At 44.8% G+C, this 11,759-nt stretch overlaps 2 protein-coding genes across 2 annotated transcripts in view; both read left to right on the top strand.

Moving 5' to 3' along the window:
- LOC102756636 (chromosome unknown open reading frame, human C1orf43) overlaps nt 1–3,741 on the top strand; it is an 11,926-nt gene extending 8,185 nt beyond the window's left edge. The window contains exons 4-6 of the mRNA XM_015571677.1: nt 776–985; nt 1,065–1,123; nt 3,128–3,741. Of these exons, the coding sequence (XP_015427163.1) occupies nt 776–985; nt 1,065–1,123; nt 3,128–3,323 (465 nt within the window). The 3' untranslated portion in view covers nt 3,324–3,741. The remainder of the gene's footprint in view (nt 1–775; nt 986–1,064; nt 1,124–3,127) is intronic.
- Nucleotides 3,742–3,880: 139 nt separating this feature from the next.
- Nucleotides 3,881–9,575, top strand: LOC102773404 (chromosome unknown open reading frame, human C1orf189). Its single transcript, XM_006775629.2, has 4 exons — nt 3,881–4,177; nt 4,518–4,558; nt 7,331–7,460; nt 9,133–9,575. The coding sequence occupies exons 1-4, from the start codon at nt 4,145–4,147 to the stop codon at nt 9,232–9,234; spliced, it is 306 nt and encodes a 101-aa protein (XP_006775692.2). The 5' UTR covers nt 3,881–4,144; the 3' UTR covers nt 9,235–9,575.
- Nucleotides 9,576–11,759: the final 2,184 nt, after the last annotated feature.

Below are 11,759 nucleotides of genomic sequence, written 5' to 3'. Positions count from 1 at the left end.
CCCTCTCCCTGGTTCGTAGGAATTTTCCTAGTTTTGTGAGTATTGGGTGACTCTTTTGCATGAGAAAATGATGTAGACAAGTTATTTCTTCTCCAAAGAGTCTGAATTTGTTTTCTTTTCTTTCCCCTAGTTTTTTAATTTTATTTTATTGCTTAAAGTATTACAAAGGGTATTACATATGTGTCCTTTTTTTGTTTTGTTCTTTAGACCTTAAGTTTCATGAGCTGGGTGGTGGCAATTTGCTTGTTTTCCGCAAAAGACAAGCTCTTTTGCTAAGCCCCAGATAGATTATTCTTTACTTCTTTTTTTTTTTTTAATATTTTATTGATTTTTTACAGAGAGGAAGGGAGAGAGATAGAGAGTTAGAAACATCGATCAGCTGCCTCCTGCACACCTCCCACTGGGGAGGTGCCACAACCCAGGTATATGCCCTTGACCGGAATCGAACCTGGGACCCTTCAGTTCGCAGGCCGACGCTCTATCCACTGAGCCAAACCGGTTAGGGCTATTCTTTACTTCTTTTATTCTATAACCATTATCATATATACTCTGTCTCTACTAAAACATAGTTTATGTCTTAAAGCCAGGGTAGATATGTAGGGGGGTAAATAGGAGGGTAACACGATTGTGTATCATTGGTATAGTTACAGTTGTGTTGCCACCACCAAATGACAACTCAGATCTCTGGTCTTCTTAATTCTTTAGAACTTCCCTGCAACTCATTCATTGGATCCATTTCTAAGTTTGGGAAATTAACTAGAAAGAGTAACAAATGGAAGAAGGGGTGGCATTGTGCTATTATTTATTTATCTCCTCAGAAATCCCATTTCATGCTGAAGGCCGGCATCCCCGTTCCTTAATGGGCAAGAATTTTCGCTCCTACCTGCTAGATCTTCGAAACACTAGTACTCCTTTCAAGGGTGTGCGCAAGGCGCTCATTGATACCCTGCTGGATGGCTATGAGACAGCCCGCTATGGGACTGGGGTAAGCTGGGTTGTCACTAACGGGAACTAAAGGGATCCCCACACTAAGAGATCCTCACTCTCCCTTCCTTTTTCCTCAGGTCTTTGGCCAGAGAGAGTACCTGCGCTATCAGGAGGCCCTGAGTGAGCTGGCCACAGTGTGAGTTTAGAGGGGAACATGTCAAAGGGGACTGGTTAGAGAATGTATAGTAGGCTGGACTGCTTCCATAGTGAGATGGCCTCCATAAAGCAGAGTCCATGAGAACGTAAGAGCGTCAGGTCCCAGGCAATTAGAACTGCCTCTCGCTCACATTGGAAAGCAGATGCGCCTCAACGAGCTAATCAGCGAACCTTCTCCTGCTTTTGTACACCTCTTTTTTAATGGGTGGAAAAAGGAGTCGAGTTTTTCAGCACACAGAGATGCCTTCTCTCCCAGGGTCCTCCTTCAGTGCCTTGGTCTGATAAAAATAAGATTTAAATGCCACCTATTTTTAGTACTACTTTAAGCATTAGTAACCTCTGAAACAGGACATCACTGTAGAGTCCCCTGATGAGTATGTGTGTTACAGGAGAGGAATCATGAATTCTGGGAATGTTTTAAATATGTACTAACATAGTTTCATTATGTTGTTTATGCAAATCTATAATAATAAAAGCATAATATGCTAATTGGACCAGACAGCCCAACAGCAGAACAACCGTCCCGGACAACCTTCCAGATGAAGCCGGGGTTGCGAGGGCCTGCCCCTTGCACAAATTTTGTGCATTGGGCCTCTAGTGTTAAAATGAAAGGGTAAAAAGGATAAGCCAATCTAGAATTAAAAGTTAACAGCATGAAAAGAAAGAATACATCTGTTTTCTGATGTGTTGAGTATGCATCTTTCTCAAACGATAAGGGTTATGTCTGTCCTGTCTTTTCTCTGTTCCTAAGAATAAACCACCTTGTTCCTACTAAAAACTACTAGCAATGGTAATGAAAATGAGCATATGGAAGGGATGGAAAAGAGCATTTGGTCTAGAAGTCAGGCAGGAGGCCTGTTCAAAACTTTTTTTTTTTTTTAAGACAAATATTTTATGACTCCGTTACTTGAGATGCTTAGAGCAGTTAAATTCATAGAGGTAGACAGTAGAATGGTGGTTGCCACGGGCTGGAGGAAAGGAGGAATAGAGAGTTAATAGGTAGAGGGTTTGTTTTGCAAGATGAAAAAAATTCTGGATATTAGTCACACAATAATGTAAATGTACCTAACACTACTAAACTGTAAACATTTAAAAATAGTTAAGATGGGCCCTGGCTGGAGTGGTTTATTTGTTTGGATTGTTGTCCTGTCTACGGGAAGGTCACAGGTTCAATTCCTGGCCAGAGGCACATACCTAGGTTGTATGTTCAATCCCAGTTGGGGCAGGTACAGGAGGCAAACCATTCATGTTTCTCAAGTCAATATTTCTCCCTCTCTCCCTTCCTTCCTCTAAAAAATCAATAAGGTTCTATAAAAAATAGTTAAGATTTAAACACAAAAAATAGCAACTTTTATGTTTATTTTACTATAAAAATTTTTTAATTCAGTCTCTTTGATTTCTAGCTTCTAGAAAAGTTCAGTGGATGTAGTGAAAAATAGTATAGTCTCTGAGACCTGACTAACTTAGGTTTGAATCCCAGCTTTCTGTCACTTAATAGCTTTGTGACCTCAAGCAAGTTACTTAATGGACTCTCAGTTTCCTAATCTGAAAAATGAAATGATCCCACAATGTAAGAATATTGAGATATTAGTAAATTAGATGTGAGGAAAGCACCAAGTTTAATGTCCTAATGTGATCAGTACTCAGTAGTTACTTTTATTCTTATTATTTGATATTCCATTCTCAAGGGATTCTCTCTGGACTGGGAAAATATTAGTGGCATACACACATTAGGCGACTCACCAGAATTAAAAGTTTTCTTTAAGAGTAGTGAGATGAAAAGGTTGGGCCAGAGGCAGGGACTCAGTGGGAAAATTGGTTACTCTGCTATTTCTAAGCTGCCAGGTAGGATTTTAGTAATCAGTTTATAAAATAGGATAGAGACCATTTGTGCTACAACTGCATTTATGGGATGGATGAGCCTCGAATTCTGTTCTTTCATTCGTCCTCATTCTGTCTGTGACCTGCCCTCTGTGTTCTTCAGGGTCAAAGCACGAAGTGGGAACTCCCAGCGACAGCATCAGTCAGCAGCCAAAGACCTAACCCAGTCTCCTGAAGTCTCCCCCACAACCATCCAGGTGACATACCTCCCCTCCAGCCAGAAGAGCAAGCGTGCCAAGCACTTCCTTGAATTGAAGAGCTTTAAGGACAACTATAACACGCTAGAGAGCACTCTGTGATGGCACTCAAGCACTTGCTGTTATGGAGCCAGAGAGACTGCACTGTGCTTGCTGGGTGCCCTCAGGTCATCTGGATCCGCAGGCCCAGACGGATCAGCTGAAGCTCCCGGTCGTGTCCACAGCTCTTAGACCTCATGCCTAGAGAATCATTCTCCAAACCTTCCTTATGGCCACTTTCAAAACACCAGTTAAGACTTTATTTTCCCTTGGTAGCACTTTTTTTCTGGAGTTGAATTAAGATGTTTTTCTTAATGTTTCTGTCAGGACTTCCTTAAAAATCCTCACTTGGTTTTGATCATCTGCCCCTTTCTAGACTATAATCCCAAGGGTGAGAGAGTTGGGGTGACAGCGAAGAATGGTCAGACCAATGCACTGGTCTGACTTTATAAATTAATAAAATGAACAGTTGAACAATAAAGTATATGATTCATTCATTTACAGTTGCCTTTTAGTAAAACAGGCCTCTGATACGCTCTCTGCACCTGCCTCAGGATACAGCATGAGGACTTGCCTTCAGAGAACTGATAGGACTGAACCCTGGATCTGGGACCACACAGATACTCCTTGGGATCCCAACAGAAGAAATCTTAAAATTGAGACTCTGGTCCTTGCTCATAAAATTGCCTGTGTCACTAATAGAACACGAGAACCAGGATTCTTTCAGGTGTCTCGGGCATCAGCCCAGGTGACCAATCAACTCCTACCTGTAGGGTCATTGTTGGAGGCAAAAATGTTGCTATGACTACTGAAACCTTGGTTACTGAACCAAACAGAAAGAGCCTGCTCCGCCTCCCCAGACACATCAGACAAAGTCTACAAACATGTCTACGGAAAACCTGGCAAAGACAGAAAGCGTATGCAGAGTTGGAAGGAGAAGCTGGGGTGGGGGGGCTTTTCCAGATAAGTTTACCAGGAGTGGCCCTTCGGAGAGAGGCCCTTGGAACAAGGATAGTAACAGAAGTGGGAGACTGTATCTGGCACATACTATGCCTGGCTCATAGTATTTATGTGTGTCATAACTCCTACCTATGCTCTTTGATCCGTTCTGAAAGGCGTAGAGCTTTCTTCCCACCTCCCCTAGAAAATTAGCCTCTCTCAAAAGAGAAAGATCTGTGTGTCTCCCACTAGAGCAGGGCACTAGGGGTGAGGAACTGGAGATAGAAAGCAGATCAACAGAACTCCCTTTTCTTGCAGAGTTTTCAAAGGTACCTGATACTTAAGAAGATGATTAACAGGTAATCTCTGCTTCTATTTCTTCCCTTACTCTTCAGCTTAACCTTTTACCCTCTTGTACTCTCTGAGCCATCTCTCAGCTCTGGATCATCTTTCTAGGGGCTCATCAAGAAGAAAAACAGGCCCTAACCGGTTTGGCTCAGTGGATAGAGCATTGGCCTGCAGACTAAAGGGTCCCAGGTTTGATTCTGGTCAAGGGCATGTAGTTTGGTTGCAGTCTCGATGCCCAGCAGGGAGGGTGCGAGAGGCAGCTGATCGATGTTTCTCTCTCATTGATGTTTGATGTTTCTAACTCTGTCCTTCTTCCTTCCTCTCTGTAAAATCAATAAAACATACTTTTTTAAAAAGGAAAACCGGTGTGAAGGGGGCCAGAGCTAGCCTCCTAGTGCCCACTATGTTAAGCTGTATAGACAATGGTGATTGTTTTTTAATCCTCACTAGAGGCCATGCTTATTGATTTTTTAAAGAGAAGGGAAGGGAGAGGGCAATGTTAATGTGAGAGAGAAACATCAATCAGTTGCCTTCCCAAAGGTGCCCAGACTGGAGATCAAACCTGCAACTTAAATGTGTTCCCTGACTGGGATTCGAACCCACAACCTTTGGTGTATGGGACAATGCTCCAATCAACTGAGCAGCACCAGCCAGTGCCTAGACAATGGTTTTTATTGTCCCTTACCATTCTCTAAAGGAAAATCGGAGTTTTTGTTGTCTTATTTTTATTTACTTTTTAAATGTTTAATTGATTTTTAGAAAGAGAGGAAGGGAGAGGGACAGAGGTAGAAACATGGATGAGAGGGTAACATTGATCGGCTGCCTCCTGCGCACACCCCCACTGGAGATGGAGCCCGCAACCCAGGCATGTACCCAGACCAAGAATTGAACCAGCGACCTCTTGGTTCCTGGGTCCACACTCACCTGCTGAGCCACACCAGCTAGGTTTTTGTTTTATATTTTAAAGAGAATGCAAGTATTTGTTGCCAGGCATTGTACTAATCATGTGATAGGTATGCAGTATTTGTTGAATGGGTGAGAAGATTCAAAAGCCTAGGCTGTATATATCCTTTACCTGGAGGAACTTTTTAAAAAGCACAGGTACGCAGTCCTGGACAGTGTGGTTCAGTGGGAGCATCATCCTGTGCACCAAAAGGAGGCAGGTTTGACTTCCGGTCAGGGCATATACCAGATTGTAGGTTTGATCCCTGCAGGAGGCAACCAATTGATGTTCTTTCTCTCTCTCTCTCTCTCTCTCTCTCTCTCTCCCCCCCCCTCTCTTCCTCTTTCTCCCTCTCTCTCCTCCCTCCCTCCTTCCCCCTTCCTCTCTAAACTCAATTGTTAATACAAGTGAAAAAGTAGAAACCACCCAGCTAGGTATATTATGATACAAAAATGCTAGGCAGCTTTTAAACAGAATGAAGCAAAACTTCTGTGTGCTGATACGAAAAGTCCAAATTGTTAAGTCATGCTGCCTATATAAATATGCTTTTATGAAAAAATTAAAAGATGTATTTGCTGATATCTGATATAAACATTTTCTGGAAAGATACACAAGAAACTGATAGCTTTGTACTGGAGCAGAAGAATGAAGCTTTCACACTATATTTCTGTATGAATTTAATTTTCTAGTAATCTGTAAAAAATACTTGATTTAAAAAAAAATCTCTGGGGCCCTAGTTGGTTTGGCTCAGTGGACAGAGCATTGGTCTACGAACTGAAGGGTCCCAGGTTCGATTCCAGTCAAGGGCACATGCCTGGGTTGCAGGCTCGATCCCCTATAAGAGGCGTGCAAGAGGCAGCCAATCAATGATTCTCATCATTGATGTTTCTATCTCTCCCTCTCCCTTCCTCTCTGAAATCAAAAATATTTTTTTAAAAATCTCGGGGGTTATCTGAGCAGAGGATACATATATATGTATGTATTTATGTAGGCATATATGATGCATATGTGTATTCCTTATCTGTATTAAAAAAACATTAATCTTCCAAAAATGTGTCTAGTCAGGATTGAGAATCACTGGTATGATGGAAGGAGTTAATCCTTAGATTGGATTTGATATGCAGGTCTGCTATTAAGTGACCTTGTGCAACACACCTGAAATTTCAGTTTCCTTGTCTGTATATAAAAATTAATACCTAGCCGAAACTGGTTTGGCTCAGTGGATAGAGCGTCGGCTTGCAGACTGAAAGGTCCCAGGTTCGATTCCGGTCAAGGGCATGTACCTGGGTTGCGGGCACATCCCCAGTAGGAGATGTGCAGGAGGCAGCTGATCGATGTTTCTCTCTCATCGATGTTTCTAACTATCTCTCTCCCTTCCTCTCTGTAAAAAATCAATAAAATATATTTTTAAAAAATTAATATCTATGGTACATGCTTGCTATGATGATTAAATGACAAAATGTACTTTATACAAGGTTCTAAGTCTGTTCTAGGTACCCTTTCAAGGAGTTGGCAGTCTTCTGACACTATCACAAAGATTTTGGTGAAGAAGCTACCACACTGTTCTAGCCGGTTTGACTCAGTGGATAGAGCATCCACCTGCGAACTGAAGGGTCCTGGGTTCGATGCCTGTCAAGGGCACGTGCCCAGGTTTCAGGCTCGATCCCCAGGAGGGGGCATGCAGGAGGCAGCCGATCAATGATTCTTTCTCATCATTGATGTTTCTATCTCTCCCTCTCCCTTCCTCTCTGAAAAAAAAAAAAAAGCAGACACACTGAGGGGTTTTTGTCTCCAGTCCTAACTGTAACCCATTCTAACCCTCCCTCCATACCTGGGGCAGGTGGCGAAATGCACACACACTCTGTCAGTGGCAGACGACATTGAGCCAGAGGAGAAACCCTTATATTACTCTGAGGATTCAGGATGCCATGGTACAGGAGTTGGCACTGGCCAACAAGCAACTATTGATGGTGAGCTCTAGCAAGGATGACCTTAAGTCTCATCTACTACTGCTCTGTGCTGTGCGCACTGCGATTCCCAAACTCTTAATCTCCGCTACTACTCACCCTGCCATTACCTTCCTCTGAGGTTTTCACTCTGGCACCAGAGCAATAACTCTTTAACTCTTACATGCCTTAAGCACCTTTTTACTGATTCTTTGCATTCAGCTGCAGATGGAATATTACAAAGTTTCAAAGTTCAGTCTACCAGCCGTGGGCAAACTTATGGCCCGCGGGCCGGATCCGGCCCGTTTGAAATGAATAAAACTATTGAAAAAAAAGACCGTACCCTTTTATGTAATGATGTTTACTTTGAATTTCTATTAGTTCACACAAACACTCCATCCATGCTTTTGTTCCGGCCCTCCGGTCCAGTTTAAGAACCCATTGTGGCCCTCGAGCCAAAAAGTTTGCCCACCCCTGGAGCCCTTGCTTCTCTCATCTTGGTGAGACTCAAAACTGCTTTAGTGCCCAGCACCTGCCTCTCAAAATCTCTCTCCCTGGGGTCCCCCCCAATTGTTGTCATGTTACCCTCTTTGTACCCCAGGTGCCTAGCAGAGTTCCTGGTTCATGATATGTTCTCAGCAAATATTTGCTGAACATGGGGCTTCCCCCTGGAGAAAAAAACTGGATAAGCTTCTCCTTCAATGGTGTAGCCTCTATGTTCCTGCCTAGCTTTATGTCACAGCTAAGTCCAGACCCCAGAGGACATGATAAAACAACGGGAAAGCAAGCTGGGAGAGAGAATGAGAAAGGGGGGTAAACAGAGGGCAACATCATACTGTGGATGGAAAGGGGCCACTTACTAAAACTAAGTTCAGGGAAGGCCTGCATACGGCAGCCTTACAAACTCAGAGACTTAAAATAACCGCAAAGAATGGCCTGAAATTAAAACTTTTTAACCAGCCTGCTTGAGTGGCTCAGTTAATTGAGTGTTGTCCTGTGCACTGAAAGGTTGCCGGTTCAATTACTGGTCAGGACACATACCTGGGTTGTGGGTTCGATCCCTGGTGGGGGCACATATGGAAGGCAACTGATAGATGTTTCTCTCTCTCTCCCCCTTCCTCTCTCAGAGTATGATCTCCGGTAAGGATTAAAAAAACAAAACAAAACTTTTTAACTAAAAAGTTTATGGTGGGTGATCATGTCCTAGAATAGAATCTTCCCTGAAAAAGATCAATTTTCACCTTAGTTAAGTCTGCCAATGAATTTCATATAACCCACTTACGTCTTCTCTTTTGATTGTAATGTGTAAAATAAGATGCAAAACTGGCATTCTCTGGAGCGTTTTCTCAGTCCATTGAGATTTTGCTTTCTGGCAATTATCAACAGTTTGGCTCAAATAAACTCAAAAAAATTTTTCTACAGCCCAGCCAGTGTGGCTCAGTGGTTGAGCTTCGACCTATGAACCAGGAGGTCACAGTTGATTCCCACGATTCCCAGTCAGGGCATATGCCTGGGTGTGGGCTCGACCCCCAATGCGGGGCATGTAGGAGGCAGCCAGTCATTCTCTCTCATCATTGATATTTCTATCTCCCTCGCCCTTCCTCTCTGACATCAATAAAAATATATTTTAAAAAAATTCTCTACAGGTTTGAATGTTTCTTGTGTTGACAATATTCTGTTGTGCCCTTCCCACCAGGTCCGTCAAGCCGCCCTGCACCAGCTGTTTGAAAAGGAGCATCAGCAGTACCAGCAGGAACTAAATCAGATGGGCAAAGCTTTCTATGTGGAAAGATTCTGATGACCTCCGAAACACCGTCCTTCCATTTTCATCATGCCCACTAACCTAATCTTCTCGAGCTCCTGCCACCTTGAACTTCCTTCCCAAAACACACCTGGATCTAGTTATCTGTCCACTTAAGGTGGTGCTTCTACTCTCGCCTCCCAACCGCCTGGTGCTATTTGGGAAACCATCTATGAAAAGCTGAAAGAAGAAACCAAAACACCAAGAGTGACACCTTGTGGTCAGAAGGAGAGATGTAGTGTTGATGTAAGGTGGTGAGGGAAGATGGAGAGATAGACAATGGGAGAGAATCCTGATTTGGTTTAATAAATAAGCTAGTTCTTAAAGCTTCAAACTTAGTTCCTGGCCGGCGTGGCTCAGTTGGTCGCAGCAGCATCCCATACGTCAGAAGATGCTGGGTTCAATTCCTGATCAGGGAGCATACCCAGCTTGCAGATTTGATCTCCAGTTGGGGCCCGTTGCTAGAGGCAACAAATTGATGTTTCTCTCTCACATCTGTTTCTCTCCCCCGCCCCTTTCCCACCCTTCCATCCCGTCTCTACAAAATCAATTAAAACCCTGGGCAGCCCTAGCTGGTTTGGCTCAGTGGATAGAGCTCGGCCTATGGCCCAAAGGGTCCAGGATACAGCTCCAGGCATGTACCTCGGTTGCGGCTTTTCCCCCGGCCCAGGCCCTGGTCAGAGCTCACACAGGAGGCAACCAATCAATGTGTCTCTCTTACATTGATGTTTCTGTCTTTCCCTCTCCCTAAAAATCAATGGAAATATATCCTCGGGTGAAGATTAACAAAAAAACCCTGGCCAGGGTGGCTCAATTGGGCTCAGTTAGTTGAGCATCATCCCACGCACCAAAAGGTTACTTGTTTGATTCCCATTCGGGGCACATGCCCAGGCTGCAGGCAAGTATGCAGAAGGCAGCCTCCCGAAAGCCTGCCCCACTGGGGCAGAGATCGAAACTGCAACCAGGTACCTGCCCTTGACTGGAATTAAACCCGAGGCCCTTGGGTGCTTGGGCTGAAGTTCTAACCACAGAGTAAAACTGGTCAGGCTCCACTAGTATTTTTCTGTACACTTGGGCAAGTAACTCTAAATGTAGCTATTAATCCACAGCCACTGTGGTGCTTGAGAATCAAGAGGTCTGGGTTTTAGGGTTTTTTTGTTTGTTTTTTAATTTTGTTTTATTGCTTAAAGTATTAGTTCATATGTCTCCTTTTTTTCCCCCCCTTGACCTTCCCCCCGGCCTCCCCTACCCCACAGTGTCTTGTGTCCATTGGGTTTTAGGTTTTGAGTGAGCCAGTTATTGTGAGATCTTGGGATAAGTCTCTTTCCTCTGGGTCTCAATTCCCACCTCTGCAAATGATAGGATTCCAATCTCAAATGCCTTCAGACATAAGGAAATAAGTACTTGTGGAATTTATAGGGGACCAGAAACAGCACTAAGTCTACAAACATTTAAAATTTGAAAAATACTGAGAAGTACTGATTAGTCAGAGGCATCTATAGGCCACAAAGAACCTTACTTTACATTCAAATGTATGCAAAAATCCACTTTACATTCGAATGACATCCCAAACCCGAGAGACCCGGCCAAAAACATTCCCATCTCCCACCCCTTCCCCTTTGAGAACTATTAACTTGTTCCTTATATCTATGGAGAGACCCCCAGTTTGCAGGCAGTAACAGTGGCCAGAACACACCATCACTCTCTGATGTAATCAACCTACACACTTTTTCCTTTTCTCTCACTTTGCCGTCTGCATCCAATTGGTCAGTCATTCTTCACATTGATCTTTTTCTGCCCTCGACTCCATACGGCTATGTCTTCACTGCAAAACACACCTTTTCCCTCTCTTTCCCCAAAAGTCTGTATCACGCACCAGGTGCCATCTAGGAACACCGGGCAGGAAGTCCCTGCAGCCTGTGGAGGAAAGAGCAGAGGGCTCCAATCCCAGAGGCTGCGTACAAGTCCTGGCTGCCATGTCCCAGCTTGTGCCCTGAAGGGACCTCTGGTAATACAGCAACAGTTACAGGTGCACAGAGGGCCCTGGAGCCTCCTGGGCTCGAGAAAATGGGGACCACACACATCAGCTGCAGAGATCGTCCTGACTCCCGATCCAGCTCCGCTCCACCCCAGCGAGGGAAGCGCCGAGGCCCGGTTCTGAGCTGTGGATGGGACTGATGTGCTGGGCTGGGTGGCAGGTGACTTTACTCCCTGCAGTAACGGGAACTGGCCAGCAGAGGGCGACAGCCTCCGCCGCCTCCCAAGGCAGGCAGCTGGGCTGGGCGGAAACCACACCTGGTTCCCCTTGGGCAGGGGCAAGGGGGAGGCTGAAGGATGGCTGTGGGGCCAGGTGGGCACCCAGCTGCCCTGGGAGGCCTGTTCTGCCCACCACCCTGCAGACGGGTCCCCTCTCGGGGCCGCACTGCGCAGGCTGAGCCCTCCAGGAGCTGGACGTCAGCACAGACTGGGTGCTCTCTGCATTTCCTCCAGGAAGCGGGGGGGGAGGGTGTGGGGGGGGGCGG

The sequence above is a fragment of the Myotis davidii genome, unplaced genomic scaffold (assembly GCF_000327345.1).
Source record: "Myotis davidii unplaced genomic scaffold, ASM32734v1 scaffold208, whole genome shotgun sequence".
NCBI lineage: Eukaryota > Metazoa > Chordata > Mammalia > Chiroptera > Vespertilionidae > Myotis > Myotis davidii.
Note: the sequence above shows the minus strand (reverse complement) of the source record. Positions and strands in the feature narration are given on the sequence as shown.